The sequence below is a fragment of the Crocodylus porosus genome, unplaced genomic scaffold (assembly GCF_001723895.1).
Source record: "Crocodylus porosus isolate Cpor-Errol unplaced genomic scaffold, CroPor_comp1, whole genome shotgun sequence".
Taxonomy (NCBI): Eukaryota; Metazoa; Chordata; order Crocodylia; family Crocodylidae; genus Crocodylus; species Crocodylus porosus.
The window spans coordinates 26,837,013-26,851,765 of NW_017728947.1; the positions used below are offsets into that span (position 1 = coordinate 26,837,013).

Below are 14,753 nucleotides of genomic sequence, written 5' to 3' on the forward strand. Positions count from 1 at the left end.
TACGAAATGAGACACTGCAGCATCACCTGGTGGCTTGGCCCTCCCACTGCCTCCCCAGACACTGGCCCTCTAGTTAAGGTGACAGCATATGCTGACGATGTGACTGGTTTTATGAGCAGTGAGGGTGATGTCCAGATGCCGATTGAGTGTCAGCAGGCCTACTGTGCCAAAGTGGTACAGTTCTGCTTGGCATCTGGGTTGATGCTCAGTCCCCACAATGTGCCAGGAGCCTTAACCTGGTGCTGCAATGGTTTCAAAGCCCTGGATATTTTCGTAGGCCCACTAGCCTATCTGGGCAAAAACTCAGAAGGCCTCAGTGAAGAAGCTGAGGTGTGGTACTGGCACCTGCCCAGCCTCTCCTACTGTAAATGGATCCTGGTCAACAATCTGGCACCTGCTACTTTGTGGCACAAGTATGCCATCCTGGACCTGCCAATGACCCTGCTCGAAAGGCTCCAGAAGATCCTTGTTGACTGCTTCTGGAATAGGACCCACTGGCTCCATCTGGCTGTCCTGTACCTGCCCACCAGTGTGGGATGTCAGGGCCTAACTGATCTGGTGATCAAGGTTGCTGCCTTCTACCTGCAATCCCTTCAATCCCTTCTCTTTTCTGGGGATTGCCTTCCCTAGCTATGGCTGGCCTTTGCTTTTCTGTCAGGTGGGGGAACTCAACCTTGTTTAGGAACTTTTCCTGTGCAGGAAGGGGCAACAAGCCTTGCCTCTGGAAGCCTCATTTTTTCCTTGATCTTTACACAGTCAGTCTGACCCACTTCTTTACCTCATCTCAGTCCACTTGGTTCTTGGTCAAAGCACAGGCTGACTGGCTGGGTTTGCACTCTGTCCATTTTCCTTCACACCTCTTTGCTGAAGTGAAAGCCGCTTTCCCTGGGAGTGTGCTTGCCACCCTAAAAAATCATATCCATAAACATCTCCCTGATGGCAGCAATCTAGATAGACCCCTTCTGTTGTCTGTTTCTCCATCTGTGGATAGCAATGGGAGTGATAGGCCCTGGCACTCTGCTGTCCCTCCATGCTCCCAGTGGAAAACGTGGTGGTATCAACCTTGATTGTACATGTGGACAGTCAAAGTGCATCATGCCTGTGTCCTTGCTGCCTATTCTGACATGACTTGGAGAGGGAGCTTTGTAGCAGCAACAACAGAGCAAACCTGGCTAGTCTGGTGCACCTTTTACAAGCTACACATTGCCAAGAAAACGAGAAACCCCCAGTAGTAGCTGCTGCATGGGATCCTGGCCACAGGTACTTTTTTCTACCACTTAGACCTAGCAGTGTTGACAACTGCCCTTTCTGCAAGGAGCTGAACTAGACTCTTTCCCATTCCTCCTGGACTGCCCCCAGCTGCAGCTGCTCTTTGCTGCCCTCAGCATCCTCTTTGGCATGTTGGACTTAGACTTTTCTGAGAATGTGTACATCTTTTCTATTCTGCATTGAGTGGCCAGGGAGAGCATGATCTTCCTGGCCAACTTCCCACTGGGCCAGGCCAGATGGTGACTCTGAAAAGCTGCAGAAACCAGCTTGCAGAGGCTGGGTCTAATGGCTCCCTCCAACTCTTTTGCTTCTTGGTCTGGCGCGTTACATTTGAATTTGGACACTTCACTTTGCAACAAAATGTAGACGAGCTTATGTCACACCGTGCCATTGAGAGGGTCCTCTGCAAGGTAGAAGATGGACAGCTCTTCCTACATGTGGTAGCAACAACAGAGGGGAGTGGGGGAAGGAGATTTAATGGCATGGTATTTTTTGTTGCTAACAAGTATTTAATGCTCAGCTCCTGAAAGGGTCACAAACCTTAGCACTTTCACCATTTGTTTTTAATATATGTATTATAGAATTTTTTCTTTTTAAGGAAAAAGAAGTCTCTTTCTCTTCCCTTCCTCCCTGCACAGCCCAAATGGGGCCCTTATCACTGATTGGGATCTCCAGCTGTCACTACAATATGCACAGTTACCATTAATAATACATAACATGCTTGCAACATGTAGGATAGAGGAAAAAGATGGGAGATCAGAAGGGATTCTGATCAGAAGGGATTTGATAACCTCAGAAGATACTGATAAATTCAGGTTTAGGGAAGGAGTTACATTTAAGGAGGGAGTAGGAGATGGAACAAAGGATATGAGTTTATGAATCAACAGAGCAAAAAGGGTGAGAGCAAATTTGAAAGTTATTGTCAGGTTGGACAAGAGATGGTGAGTGAGGAAGAGGCAATTCAAAGAAAAAGAAGACTGAGTACTTGGGCCTCAGAAGCACCAGCAGAGATAAGGTGGATGATTCACAGAGTTCAGCAATGTAGGAGCAGTCATCTGGGCAGAAAGAAAACTCAGAAATGAATCATGGGCAATGGATGAGGGGGTCCGAAGAGGAAAAGGATGGTTCTGATGTCAACAAGGAAAAATTAGATATGTTGCTGCAAGCTTAGATTTTGTGTACTACACCTGTCTGATTCATTTTAAAAACTCCTTTTTTAGAGCAAACCCATGAAATATAGCCTGGTATTTCTCTTTCTTAAATCTGTTTAAAAAATGCTACTTACTGAATGACACAGATCATTCAGCCTCAGGAGCACAGCTATTACAAACAAGATATGAGTGGGTGTTCCCTGCCATAGTCACAGCTTGAAATGTACTGCTGAAGAGAAATAATGTTCAAAAATGAGTTTTCCAGCATGTTTTGATAGTAGAGGTCACCCTGAGAAGGGGAAAAAAAATCAGACGCACTAAAAAAGCTTTTACTATCTCAGACTCTTATGAAGACAAAAATAATCCCATAATTAAATTTGTATTGTTTTATACATTCTTCAAGGAAGAATTTATGACCGCTTTGTGCAAAAGGTCAAACCCTGCATTTAAATTGGGATATTATGATAAATGATGTGGGCAGCATGGGTTCTAATTTTAGCAAACACAAATGATTTCTTTAAAGAATTTGTTCTGATCTGGAATTTTTCTTGACCTCCTACAAGGGGAAATCGATTAAATTATATGGAATATCTAGCAAATTTTTGCAAAACATAACTCAAAACCATTTGCTCATATGACACATATTTCACCTTGGTATTTATATTGACAGAGACACGATTTCACATATGCAATCCCCAGACATCATATGAAAATGGGGTACTGTAAAAAAGGATAGGGAATCCAAAGCCTATAACAAGAACTGCTTATGCTGCCCTGGTAAAGGCATCAATGAAAAATTGTCAATCATGAGTCAGAACCCCCAGATCATGAAATTGTTCTAAAAGAAAACAACACACTGGTGTCTCTTCCAGTTTAACTCCTTGTTACCATTCTCAATGTGCCTGTTTAAAATGTAAACTTAAATGCAGAATACACTGGCTTGTGCATATGAGAATGCTATCTCCCCCCCCCACACACACACGCTGGCCTCAATGCCATCACACACTTTCTCTCCAATATCCTGCTACCACCAGTAAGAACCTTTGCTCACTGCTGGGATGCTACAGTCCTCTTTCCTCTAGCCTCATGTCTTGCCACACCCCCTAGAAAGTCTCCAGTCCCTCAACTCCCCTAGAAGGAGCTACCATTGCTTCAAGACTGAACAGCCCTTTCCTTGACTTTTATGTCTGTAAATTTCCCCAATCTGCACTGTAACACTATGGTAGTATAAGGGATAAGACATCTACTACCCATCCCTAGAGGAGGTGGTCTCACTGTGTTGCATCTTCTCTGGGTCTCTGTGGGGAGAAGCTACAGCTGTTTATATGTTCTATTTGGGATAAAGGTAAATTTATTTTAAAGTAATTATTTTTTAATGTTTTTCTCTTAATTTGGGGAAGCTGTGTTTTATGGTGTTAGAGCAGAGTACATACTATGATATCCTCAGTGTTAGCTTTACTGTTAAACTATCTTTTAAATACATGGGGTGCTGACAGATGTGCAGCTTCCCATTCTAACTAGTGGAGCTTCACAGAAAGCACCATGAGTTAAAGTGACCTCCCTGACCTAACAGACATTCACTCTTTGGTCAAGAGGGGAGAGTCGAGAACAGGGTGGAGGAGTAAAAATCAAGCTCCAATTTGGAGTCGAACCTTCAGAGAGGCTGCCTGCCTACAGCCTACTCCCAGCTCTGGTGCTGTCTGCAGGATGGGAGGCGGGAGAAGGGGGAGAGGGAGCTCCAGGCTGGGGTTTGCCCAACCTAAGCTAGAGGGAAAGAAGGTTGTGGGGGGACTGCAAGGTGGGGAGGGCTCCAATCCACCACCTGACCTCCAGCTCAGGATGGGAAAGCCCCAGCCCAGAGCTCCTGCCCCTCCCCTACCCCCCTCCCATCCTACAGACAGCACCAGGGCAGAGCTGGGCTGCATCAGCCAAGCCCTGACCACATGCAGGGACTAACAAAAGTTAATTAAAGCACTCCAGTTTGAATTTCCTTCATCTGACCCCTCATCGGAGGAGGGTTAATTTGTTGTGCAATTGGCCACTTTGAAAATGTTCAGTAGCTGTGCACTTCTATCAGGCATGGCTGTAGAATACTTTCAGCGGGCTGATCACACAACAAACTTCATTTGTGTGAGTGACCTCAGTTAAATAATATGAGAGAAAAACAAAGATTGGAGTAAATGTTAGTAGAATGCATTACATATAGCACTAGACAGAATACTCAGTTCAGGATCTTATTTTAGTGCCCTGATTCTTTTGATATCCAAGTCCCACCTATCCCAATGTAACTGTGAACAGCCTATGGGATACTCTAATTTGCAGCAAATGTTCTATGCTCTGTATTTTATGGAAGTTACATAGCTAATTATCTTTATGGATGTAGGATAATATATCATTTTCTACTCTCCTCTCCCATTCTTACCCATTATGATGGGACTGTGGTGGGGAGGCTGATATCAGAGCTACATCTTGATTGATGCTGAGACAATCCTTAATGACTAGCTGCATATTAATTACAGCAGAAAGGGGAAGGCATTAAATGTAAGCATGGTCAAGAACTGTATCAAATATTACAAGCAACAATTGGTCCCCACCTCTGAGAATTTACATAGATCAAGTTCAGTGACAGACTCTGATTGTGGCTTGTTTAGGGATGTATATGTTGTTTCGTGATTTGTGTTATTGAAATAAGTAATTTGGCACTACAGGCCCTAGGGGCCACTTGGCTACCTCTACTATCTTCAACCATCCCCATCTATTATGTGTTAGTCCCATCTAGTCCCATCTATTTCCATTCCCATCTATTATCTTTTAGTCATCCAAATTTAATTTCTGTAGTTCTGACACACCTAGCCTTCTTAGTCTAGGTCATTCTGACACCCTGTGAATAACACTTTCTCTGGTGTCCAAATTGTTTCCATTCTTTCAGCATGGCCCATTGTGCTTTTGATTTCCATTGTCAGGGCTGAGTCTCTGTACAATTGACACAACTCATTCTTGTATCATTAGATTATACTGTGCACCAAAGATTTTCTGTAGAATCTTCCTCTCAAAATGATACTGGTATCTTATTTGCGTGTGAGAGAATCCAGGTTTGATTCCTGTAGGTCATACATGGCCTGATTATGGTTTTATAGTCTTAAAATTTAATTTTCCTTGAGATGAGCTTGAATGACAGGAGCTTGTGCAATGCAAAATAGAACCTACTATATATTGCAGAAGCTCCTATCATACAAAGCAGGCTCTATTTCCTGCTTCTGTCCTACCTTCATATTACTGTCCTGTGCTATGATACAATCTAAATACTTGATGTGGGCCACTCGATTAAAATTTGTGTTGTTTATTGTTATGTGATGTCCAGATATCATGTTTTACTCACATTCACTCATTGTCCAGTTTTCTTTACTTCACTTGTGAGTTAGTTATCCAATGTTTCTGTATCATTCATATTTTCACTTATGAGAACTATATCACAAGCATACCTGAGGACTTGATGCTCTCCACTCAGTTGAATTCCTCTGCTTATGTTGTTTATGCTCCTGATTACTTCTTCTAGTGCCAGGTTGAATAGGATTGGAGACAAATCATCTCCCTGACAGTCTCATTTTAATTGGTAAAGGGCCTGATTTTTCTTCTGTTTTGTTTCTTGGTTCATGCATACAAACTTTAATGAGTTCAATTAGTTTGTTGGGAATTCCTAAACCTGCTAATAGTGACCACAGACTTTCTCTGTGTATGCTATTATAATCTTTCTGGAAGACTATTAACAGAATGTGTAAGCTTTGATTATACTATTAATTTTTTCTCAACTATTTGTGTTAGAGAGAAGATTTGGTCTGTTGTCACTCTACTCTTGCAGAACGCAATCTATTCTTGTATTCTCTCTAAATGTTATCTGCGTAAGGTAGGAAGCACTGTAGCAAAATGTTAGGGAATACAAGTTGTTGTTAATAGTGGTAATACCTCTGTAATTTTGACATTCCCATTTGAGGCCTTTTTTGAAGATGGGACCAAATTAAGTCTCCTCTTCAATCGTAAGGTAAAATTAATGACTTCCAAATAAGGGGAATTAATTTATGGATTTGTTTATAAAGCTCTTGCCATAGGCTACACATAGGGGCCCTTACTGACTGGGGAGTGGGGGGTGATGACTAGTGCCTCCTCCTCCCTAAGACTGTGGGGGTGCCGAGATAAGCGCTGGCAGCACTGCTGGGGGACTCCCCAGTATCATGAGGCCCATGGCTCTTGCCCTCCATATTTTATCATTACTGCTCTTAAGTTTTGTTATCACTGTTTTCACTTCTACAAAAGATGGTTCTTCTATTTTTGTTTCAGCTAAAGAATATGTTTCTTGTTCTACTGGCGCTGTAGGTATTGGGCAGTTCTACTGTTCTACAAATATTCTTTCCATCTCTCTATGATTGCTGTTCTATATGCAAGGAGGTTTCCATTTCTGTCATTTATGACAGATGTAGTCACTTCATATCCTTGTTTACAGTTTCTGACTGCTTTATATCTATTTCTTACATTATTTCTCCTGTTGTTCCTTGATGTGCTGGAGTTGATTCTCCAGATGTCAATGTTTTTGTTTCTTCAAACTTTCCTTGTTTTATGTGGTTTAAATGTTTGTATGTTTTACATGATTTAGATAGATCTAGATTGGTTCCCAAACTATGGCTAATAAATGATCCACAGCTTGTCCACAAGTGTCATTAGGCCCTTCTTACAGTATTTTCAATTAAAAAATAGATGGTAGGAATGCATGGTGGTCTATGATAAATTTTGATGATTGATGACAGTCTGTTGGTCACAAATTTTGGGGAACCACTTGCATCAGATTTGTAGGCTGCTTACAGATGTCTAAAAAACCCAAAACAGATGGCATTTTAAGTTGGCAAGTTCCTGCATCAAGACCAGTGCATGCCCATAAAAGTGTGTTAGTTGGACCCGGCTCCAACTATCTGTATAGTTCAGATTCTTTAGTGGGGCTTTTTGGCACTTTTATCTACTAGCTGATTGAATCATCTATTAGATAAAATTGCCAAAAAGCCCTACTGAAATGCCTGATCTATACAGATTCTGCAGAGCTGGATTGAACTAATACACGGCTTCTTCCAGTAAAGCACTTTTTTAACATCTGTCAGCAGCCATAATGATTAGTCACTGTGGCTAGGTACACACAGTCAAATCCTGAGACTGAATCATTTCAAGCTTCACAGGTTTGTCTAATCTGCATAGATTGAACGAATAAGCAAGTGAACAGACATTCACTTCTGATTCCAGAAATGCAGCCACATGCCTGCAGTGGCCAAGGCAAGAAGGCAGGTGGTGCTAAAGCATGCCTCCCTGCTCAGCTAGAGCAGACAGCTCAGGCCAAGGCTAGCCCACCCACCCTGCAACAGTTGGGGAGAGTGTTGAAGAAGAGAAGGAAAGTACCTTGAGATGCTGGGAGACTGAGTTAACATGAATCTGGAGGGGATCTGGGACAGAAGTTCAATAAACCAATTTAACCTAAATCAGTTAAGTCTGATACTACACCCATCCAACTATATCTTAAACCGGTTTTGGCCATATCAAAAGTAGTTTATGCGCACTGAACTTGTTGTGTTACACATTTGTATTGATTTTTGATTACTTATACCAATTTATGTGTAACTTCTGTCCCTTGCCTATAAAACTTCTTTAATCAAAAGATACCTTGACTGGGGAGAAGGTGGTTTTGTTTTCTTCTAGCTTTAGTTTAGCAAGAAAAGTATATTTAAATGACTTGATTTTTTTATGGTTCTCATTATTTTATTTCTACTTTAAAAACAAACAAACAAGTACACAACTGAAGTTTAGAGTTAGTGGAAAAGGTGCAATGGCTGCCCTGGTCATAGCTATTCTGAATTCATAACCCTCCTTCCACTTTATCCCAAGGAACAGTATAAGGCAAAACTTCAATAAAAGGTACAGCACACTATCCTCCAAAGGAGTCTTCAGTTCTGTTTTCAACTGATCACATCACTGAGAGGTAATAATAGCTATTTCATTGTGAGACTCTGCTCACACCAGGAACAAGTATGTAGATTAGTGCCTATTGAGGTAGTGATCTATGTAACCTGGAATCTTGGTTATTAAAAATGGATTATGCAAAATTAACTCATTTAACTGACTCATCATGGACTTCAGATTGCAATTGTTTTCAATCATTGGAATGTCATAGTTTCTGTGAACACTTCCTATTGTAGCAGATTATTGCAAACCCCAGTGAAACATAACCCCACATTTTTTGTTTTTTCATCAAGATTTATGTTTCCTAGACAACAATCTCCAAACAGACCAAATCTATGGATAACATATGAGATATTTAAATGTTTCTTGTAGTGGCAAATCAGGTAATTTTCGTGTCCCATCATCTTCCCAAATTCTTCTTACCTCATAATGTCTTGACTATCAAATACTAGGAGGCATGTTGCCAAAAGAGCCCCACTGTCAGATATCCACACAAGCATACAACCTATTCATTTATGCCCTCTAACAGGCATCAAAATCAGTTCCAAAGACTGAAGTCCTTCAGTGATACAGACCAGAAAATGTAAATTATGATTTTTAAGCAGTATGTATACTTGACAATTAACACCCCCCACCCCCAATTTTTAGAGCCAGATGAGTAGTCTTTTGAAATTAAGGTATTTACCAAATAAGGCATCACATTTGTCCCCAATGGTTAAACTGCAGCTTACCAAAAGAGACAGTATTCATCAATATGGCTCAACCAAAGGTGCCCACTTTCTGTATAAAAACATGTGCAATTTTTATAAACACACACATACATACACACACTCACTCACCATATATTCACATAAAATTAATGGACTATAGAGAAAAAAATTGTGTGGGAACCTGAAGAAAAGGAAGAACCCATACATCTATGACTGGAGCTAGTTATCTTGTAGGATAAGACAAAGTCAAGGACTACATACATAATAGCAGATGTCATTATGAAAAGGTTTCCATAATATAATTTAGGTGAAGAGGGTATAATTTTGGCCCAGACTATGATTCCTTGACAACCTATTTCACAGTAGCAGATTTCAGTGATTTTATAATCAAGGATAATGTACAGATTTATAATAATGAGCTGTCAATGGGTGGAATGGCAGCATTGCAACCCATTATTTTCTCAGACATTTTCACGGCATATGCCAAGTACAGGAAAATGTGAGTAACATCTATGAAAGGGGCAATATCACTTTTCTTATTCAAACAAACTCCTGTGAGTAGGTGTATAGAAATCTATCTGGTGGTACTTGCAGATAGATTTACTGTAGAAATATTCATATACCTTAAGATTTTATACATGAAAAATGTAACAAAGACAAAAATTACCCAACGTATTATCTTTTCCTTATAGATAACTGTCAGAATCTGAATTCTTAAAATATATTTTATTTAGTGTTTATCTAGTCCCTTCAAAATCTGCATTACTGTTATCTCTCCAAAGCCTATGGCATGGTGCACTTGTGCCTGACATCAAATGGTAAGCATTATTGTGCTTACATGACTCAAGAACAACCACTGAATTGCACAATAATTTTTACAATGAAGAGAAGCAGATCAGTATAGATGTGTAAATGTCTACTGATATAATGAAGAGTGCCTCAGTCATAACATTTAGGGGTGGGACATGGTCATCATGAACTCTAAGAAAATCCCAGGATACTGGAAGGGAAAGAATAAAGGACTCTACATTTCTAAATCAGCACCAGAACAATATCACCTTGTAAGGTTATTAAAGTATTGTGTGCATTTTTCTGGAGACCCTGTATCTTGATCAGATTCCAGACTGGATTATTATAAATGCCACTAAAAATATTTAGCAGCTTTAACTGGCTACAAAAAGAGTCTCTGATTCCTGGCTCACACTTTTCTACTGATTATGCACTTTAACAGCTGCCATATCCCAGATAGGACTTGGAAGCTTTTAGCAGAAGGTGAAGTGATTCAATTATGTATTTTTGGAAATGTTTGGGGATCCTTTGGAATGAAATACATGTTTCAGTTATTCCTTTGTGAAGCTGAAATAATGCAAATAAAACCATTTGAGTTATTCCAATTATATACAATTGGATATGAGGGCAAATTATCTATAAATGCAAATTCTCAAGATAATTGGCTGTTATTGCTTCTATTAATTACATTACCACCCTTTAATTTTCTAATTAGAATTGTTTCCTTGCATTATGGTATTCTAGCATAGGAGGAAACTGATCTCTTTTTTTCACTTTTAGTAGAAAATAAATCTCCCCATAAAATTAGAGACATTAAATGAAAAGTAGCAACTCTGCAGTTTTTCAAGCGACTTTTTTGTATAGATGAAAGGATATATAAAAACAACCTTGTGGCAGAGATCTGTCAAGTCAGCAATGAAACTTACTACATTAATCAGATGACATTTGCCCCCTAAAGTTTGTTTATTAAGATTTGGAGTTGCTTTTCATTATAAAACCAACCACTCTGTCGACACCTATTTACTTTTTTCATTTTTTAAAAAACCAGTTAATGCCCCCCCTCTCAGCTGGAGGGGGCACTCACTGCATCATCAGCCAGAAGAGGAAGCACATGTTCCTGCTGATCTTGCTCCAGAACGAACTTGGAGGTATGGGCTAGGGCTATGGGGAAGGAGGAAGCCCCAGGTCCTGGGCATGGCCACTAAAACTACACCCTGCCAGGGTAGGGAGGCTTGCTGGGACTACTGGTGGTGCACCAGCATTGTAGATTCCAGGACCAATGATCCCCTGGTGAAAGGCGGGTAGGATTCACCATAACCTCCAGCTAATGCACACACACACACACACACACCTGGCTGGAAAAAGCCCAGACCTGTCACACCTTTCACAGGCCTGAGGCTTGCTGGTTGCAGTGCAATTGTGAGGCTCCCAGTGAGCTCAGGTTAGCTGCTTGGGATGCCATCTTTTGCATTGAAAAACTCTTTGTCAGCCCCTTTGTCAGGCAGAGGAAGTACTTGCAGTTGGTGCGTGTTTCCTGGTCCTGGCTGAAAGGAATAGTAAAGAAACCAGAGGCTGGCCTGGCATGCAATGCAGGCAAGAAAGCCAGTCAGTAAAACTGGAAATGCAGGCTGGGGATGGAGGGGGGCGGATGAGAAGGGGGATATAGCAGTGCAGGTAAAATTTCAGAGGTACCTGGGGAGTCAGATGTCCGGCAGGTTGCAGTGTGTCAGAATTCCAGTGTGTATATTGAGTCCATGAGTTTCTGTACCTGCTACCTAGAAAGCTGATGAAGTTCATAGGCCCGGCTGTGAAAAGTCATGCAGGGCCCCAAAACCCAGACTCCCCCTGCACCTATCTCCTTGACAGCTGGAGGCTTCATGGCTGCAGCAGGTCCTGTCAGACCAGTAGTTTTCACCCCCCTGTGCCTTAACACGCACAGTGTCACCTATGTCACAAGTTTTGCTTGTCAGCAGTTTGAGGTGAAGCATCCCAGAAATCCCAGCACCTGTCTCCTTGAAACTTGACAGGATTTGTGTCCTCAGCAAGAGTTACCCTGATGTGGCATAACACACACATGTGATATGAGTTTTGCTTTTACAACTTTGAGGTACAGTTTTCAAGAAAACCCTGCACCCATTACTTTGAAACTTGGCAGACTTCATGCTCCATGCAGAGGCTACTACCTCTGCAAGTTTCATCTGAATCAGCCAGGAAACAACAAAGTTATAGATATTTCATTGATTCCCCATTATACTCTATGGCCAAATCTCCAAATCTTTCCAAATCTGCTCCGAATCTTTTGAAGTTGAATTGGGAGAATCAAATCAGAAAAGTGATTTGAATCTCTGAATAAAATTGCTGGTATCCGAACTGGCCAAATCCAAATTGAATAGTTCCCTATTTGCACAGTCCTGTTACCCTATCCTCTGATATGCCTGGATTTCCCCATAGCTTGGTAAAATCCATGAACTTAACCATTGATCTTTCTACCCCCTTCCCTCCCCATCCAAGTCTTGAACATGTTAAAGAGCAGAGGTCCAAGCAACAATCTTGGGGACACCACTGGAGATGGCCCTCTAGAATGAGGCCATCCCATTGATTACAACTCTCTGGGATCAGCTTCTAAGCCAATTGTCCACCCACCTTACTGTAGACTGGTCTAGGCCAGTACCCTCCAATTTGGTTGAGAGAATCTCATGGGAAATGGAATCAAAAGCTTTACTGAAGTCTAAGTATCAACCTTGTGTCCCTTGTTCAGCTGGTTGGTTACCTGGTCATAAAAGGACACCAGGTTAGTCAGGCATGATCTACCTTCGACAAAGCCATTCTGGTTGCTTCTTAGTACCCCACCAGTTATGAACTTGTAAGTGATGGCCTCCTTAAAAAAATTTTCAAAGATGTTTCCCAGGACTGAAGTCAAACTGACCAATATATAGTTTGCAGGGTCATCCCTCTTACCTTTCTTGAAGATAGGCACCATGTTGACCCTCTTCTACTCATCTGGGGCTACTCCCGAATTCCACAACTCTTCAAACAGCTTTGCCAGAGGCCCTACTACAAGCCTAACCAGTTCTTTCAGGGCTTTCAGATGCAGGTTATCTGGCCCAGCACACTTGAAAATGTCCACATGTGCTAAGAGTCACCTGCTCAGGACTGATTTCATGTGGTTTGCTGTCTTCCCCATATTCCCTGAGCCTCTGGTCAGGTGAACAGCTCCCATCTGATTTCAGGAATACAGATGTGAAGTATATATTTTGGAGCTCTGTCTTTTTGCAGGGATTAACTGTGGGCTGCCCCTCTGTATTCAGCAGGGTCCCACAGAGGAGATCATTTTTTTTTCTTGCTCCCTATGTACCTATAGAAAGACTTTTTGTTGTCCTTAATTTCAGTCACCAGCTTGATCTCCATGCCTGCCTTGGCTTTCTATGTCTCATACCTGCAGACACTTACTTTATACATACACATTTCATACACAGAACTATGCTAGATCCAGATGCAGACATAGTCCACACAACAGAAGATGAAGAATTTTGTTCAATAGCTATAAAAATAGATGTTCTCATGTTCTCCAACTTTTTTAAAAGTAATTTTAGTGACATCAGGGGAAAAAAGCTTAGCATTATCTTTAAAATACTTTCTAATCTTTCAATAAATTTTAAATCCTTCTTAGTTCCACTTTGATGGTCTTACAGGACAAACTGAAAGCTCTTTAAATGAAAAAGGGAATACATTTTACCTTAGTGTTTGTTGCCTGAAATGGAACTTTTGAGCCGTTTGTAACTGGGGATGTCAGCCTCTCAGTCGGTTTTGAATGGATTATATTCATAGCTGGAGGTTGATTGTGAAGAACAGAAGACAAGCAGAGTTGGACAGTCTCCTTCAAAGCTTTCAGCTGAGACTCCTGAGGAAAGTGAGATGTCATCAAATCTTCAGACTGGTTATAGCAAAGAGTATTGCTTATTTTCAAAGAGTATTGCTCTGAATCAAACAGATTCTTTCTAGATTTGCTGGACAGAATCAAGTGTACATGTATATAATTATTCTGCAAATACACAGAGACAAGATTCTTGGTACCACACCACCATAAATTATAAGCAAATTGTTTAATATAATAGAAAAATAATTTATTTTACATTTACATGCTATGCCTTTACATAATAAACTATCAGGTTTTTTATTGGATTTAGGAGGTTACCATTGTCCAAATCAGAGGAGATCTGTATTTTCCTTGAAGTTCAACACATACTGGTGCCAAGTATGCTTCATGAAATAAGCTTCTGTTTTCACAATGCCAGTAAGACAAGCCCTTTAACAATCATAATATTGACATCTTATGCTTGATAAAGAGATATATGCGTTACTCTCAGTGACTGTGAAAGTGGTATGCTATCTGTGAACAAGCATTTTGTTGCAGCCAGTCTAAGTTCAGGCCACTTATTTTAAACTGCTTAAACCTAGACTGGTAGAGGCACATGTAGCCTTTTTCTGCTGCTAGAAGTGGCACATGCAGTCATTTGCCACTGCTGGCAGCAACACAGGCAGCCTGAGGTAAGAAACTTGGGGTGAGACGGATGGGTCCAGGGGGAGGCTGGCATGTCTGTCAGTGACTGGCAGGACTATGGTGTGTCAGTACGGGCAGAGGTTGCTTGGTCAGGGGAGAGGGGAAGGAATCTGGGTATTAAAAATAGTCCAGTCAGGATCAGGGTTGGCAGTAAAACGGAACAACCCCAGGGCTGAAGCGAGCAGGTGAGATTCCCCAGCCCTGGGGATGTATATGCCAGCATTGGGTAGATCAGGTTAACCCCTTCCTAGATTGTTTATCCCTATCTCAATCTAAGTG

At 41.2% G+C, this 14,753-nt stretch overlaps 1 protein-coding gene across 5 annotated transcripts in view; it reads right to left on the reverse strand.

The window, feature by feature from the left end:
- The window catches only part of LUZP2 (leucine zipper protein 2), a 411,554-nt gene that overhangs the window by 94,455 nt on the left and 302,346 nt on the right, over positions 1 to 14,753 (reverse strand). For 4 of the 5 annotated variants that reach the window (XM_019551883.1, XM_019551879.1, XM_019551880.1 and 1 more), the window contains one exon: positions 13,650 to 13,814. The exons of the other annotated variant lie outside the window; for it this stretch is intronic. In XM_019551883.1, the coding sequence (XP_019407428.1) occupies positions 13,650 to 13,814 (165 nt within the window). The remainder of the gene's footprint in view (positions 1 to 13,649; positions 13,815 to 14,753) is intronic. 5 annotated transcript variants of the gene reach the window in all.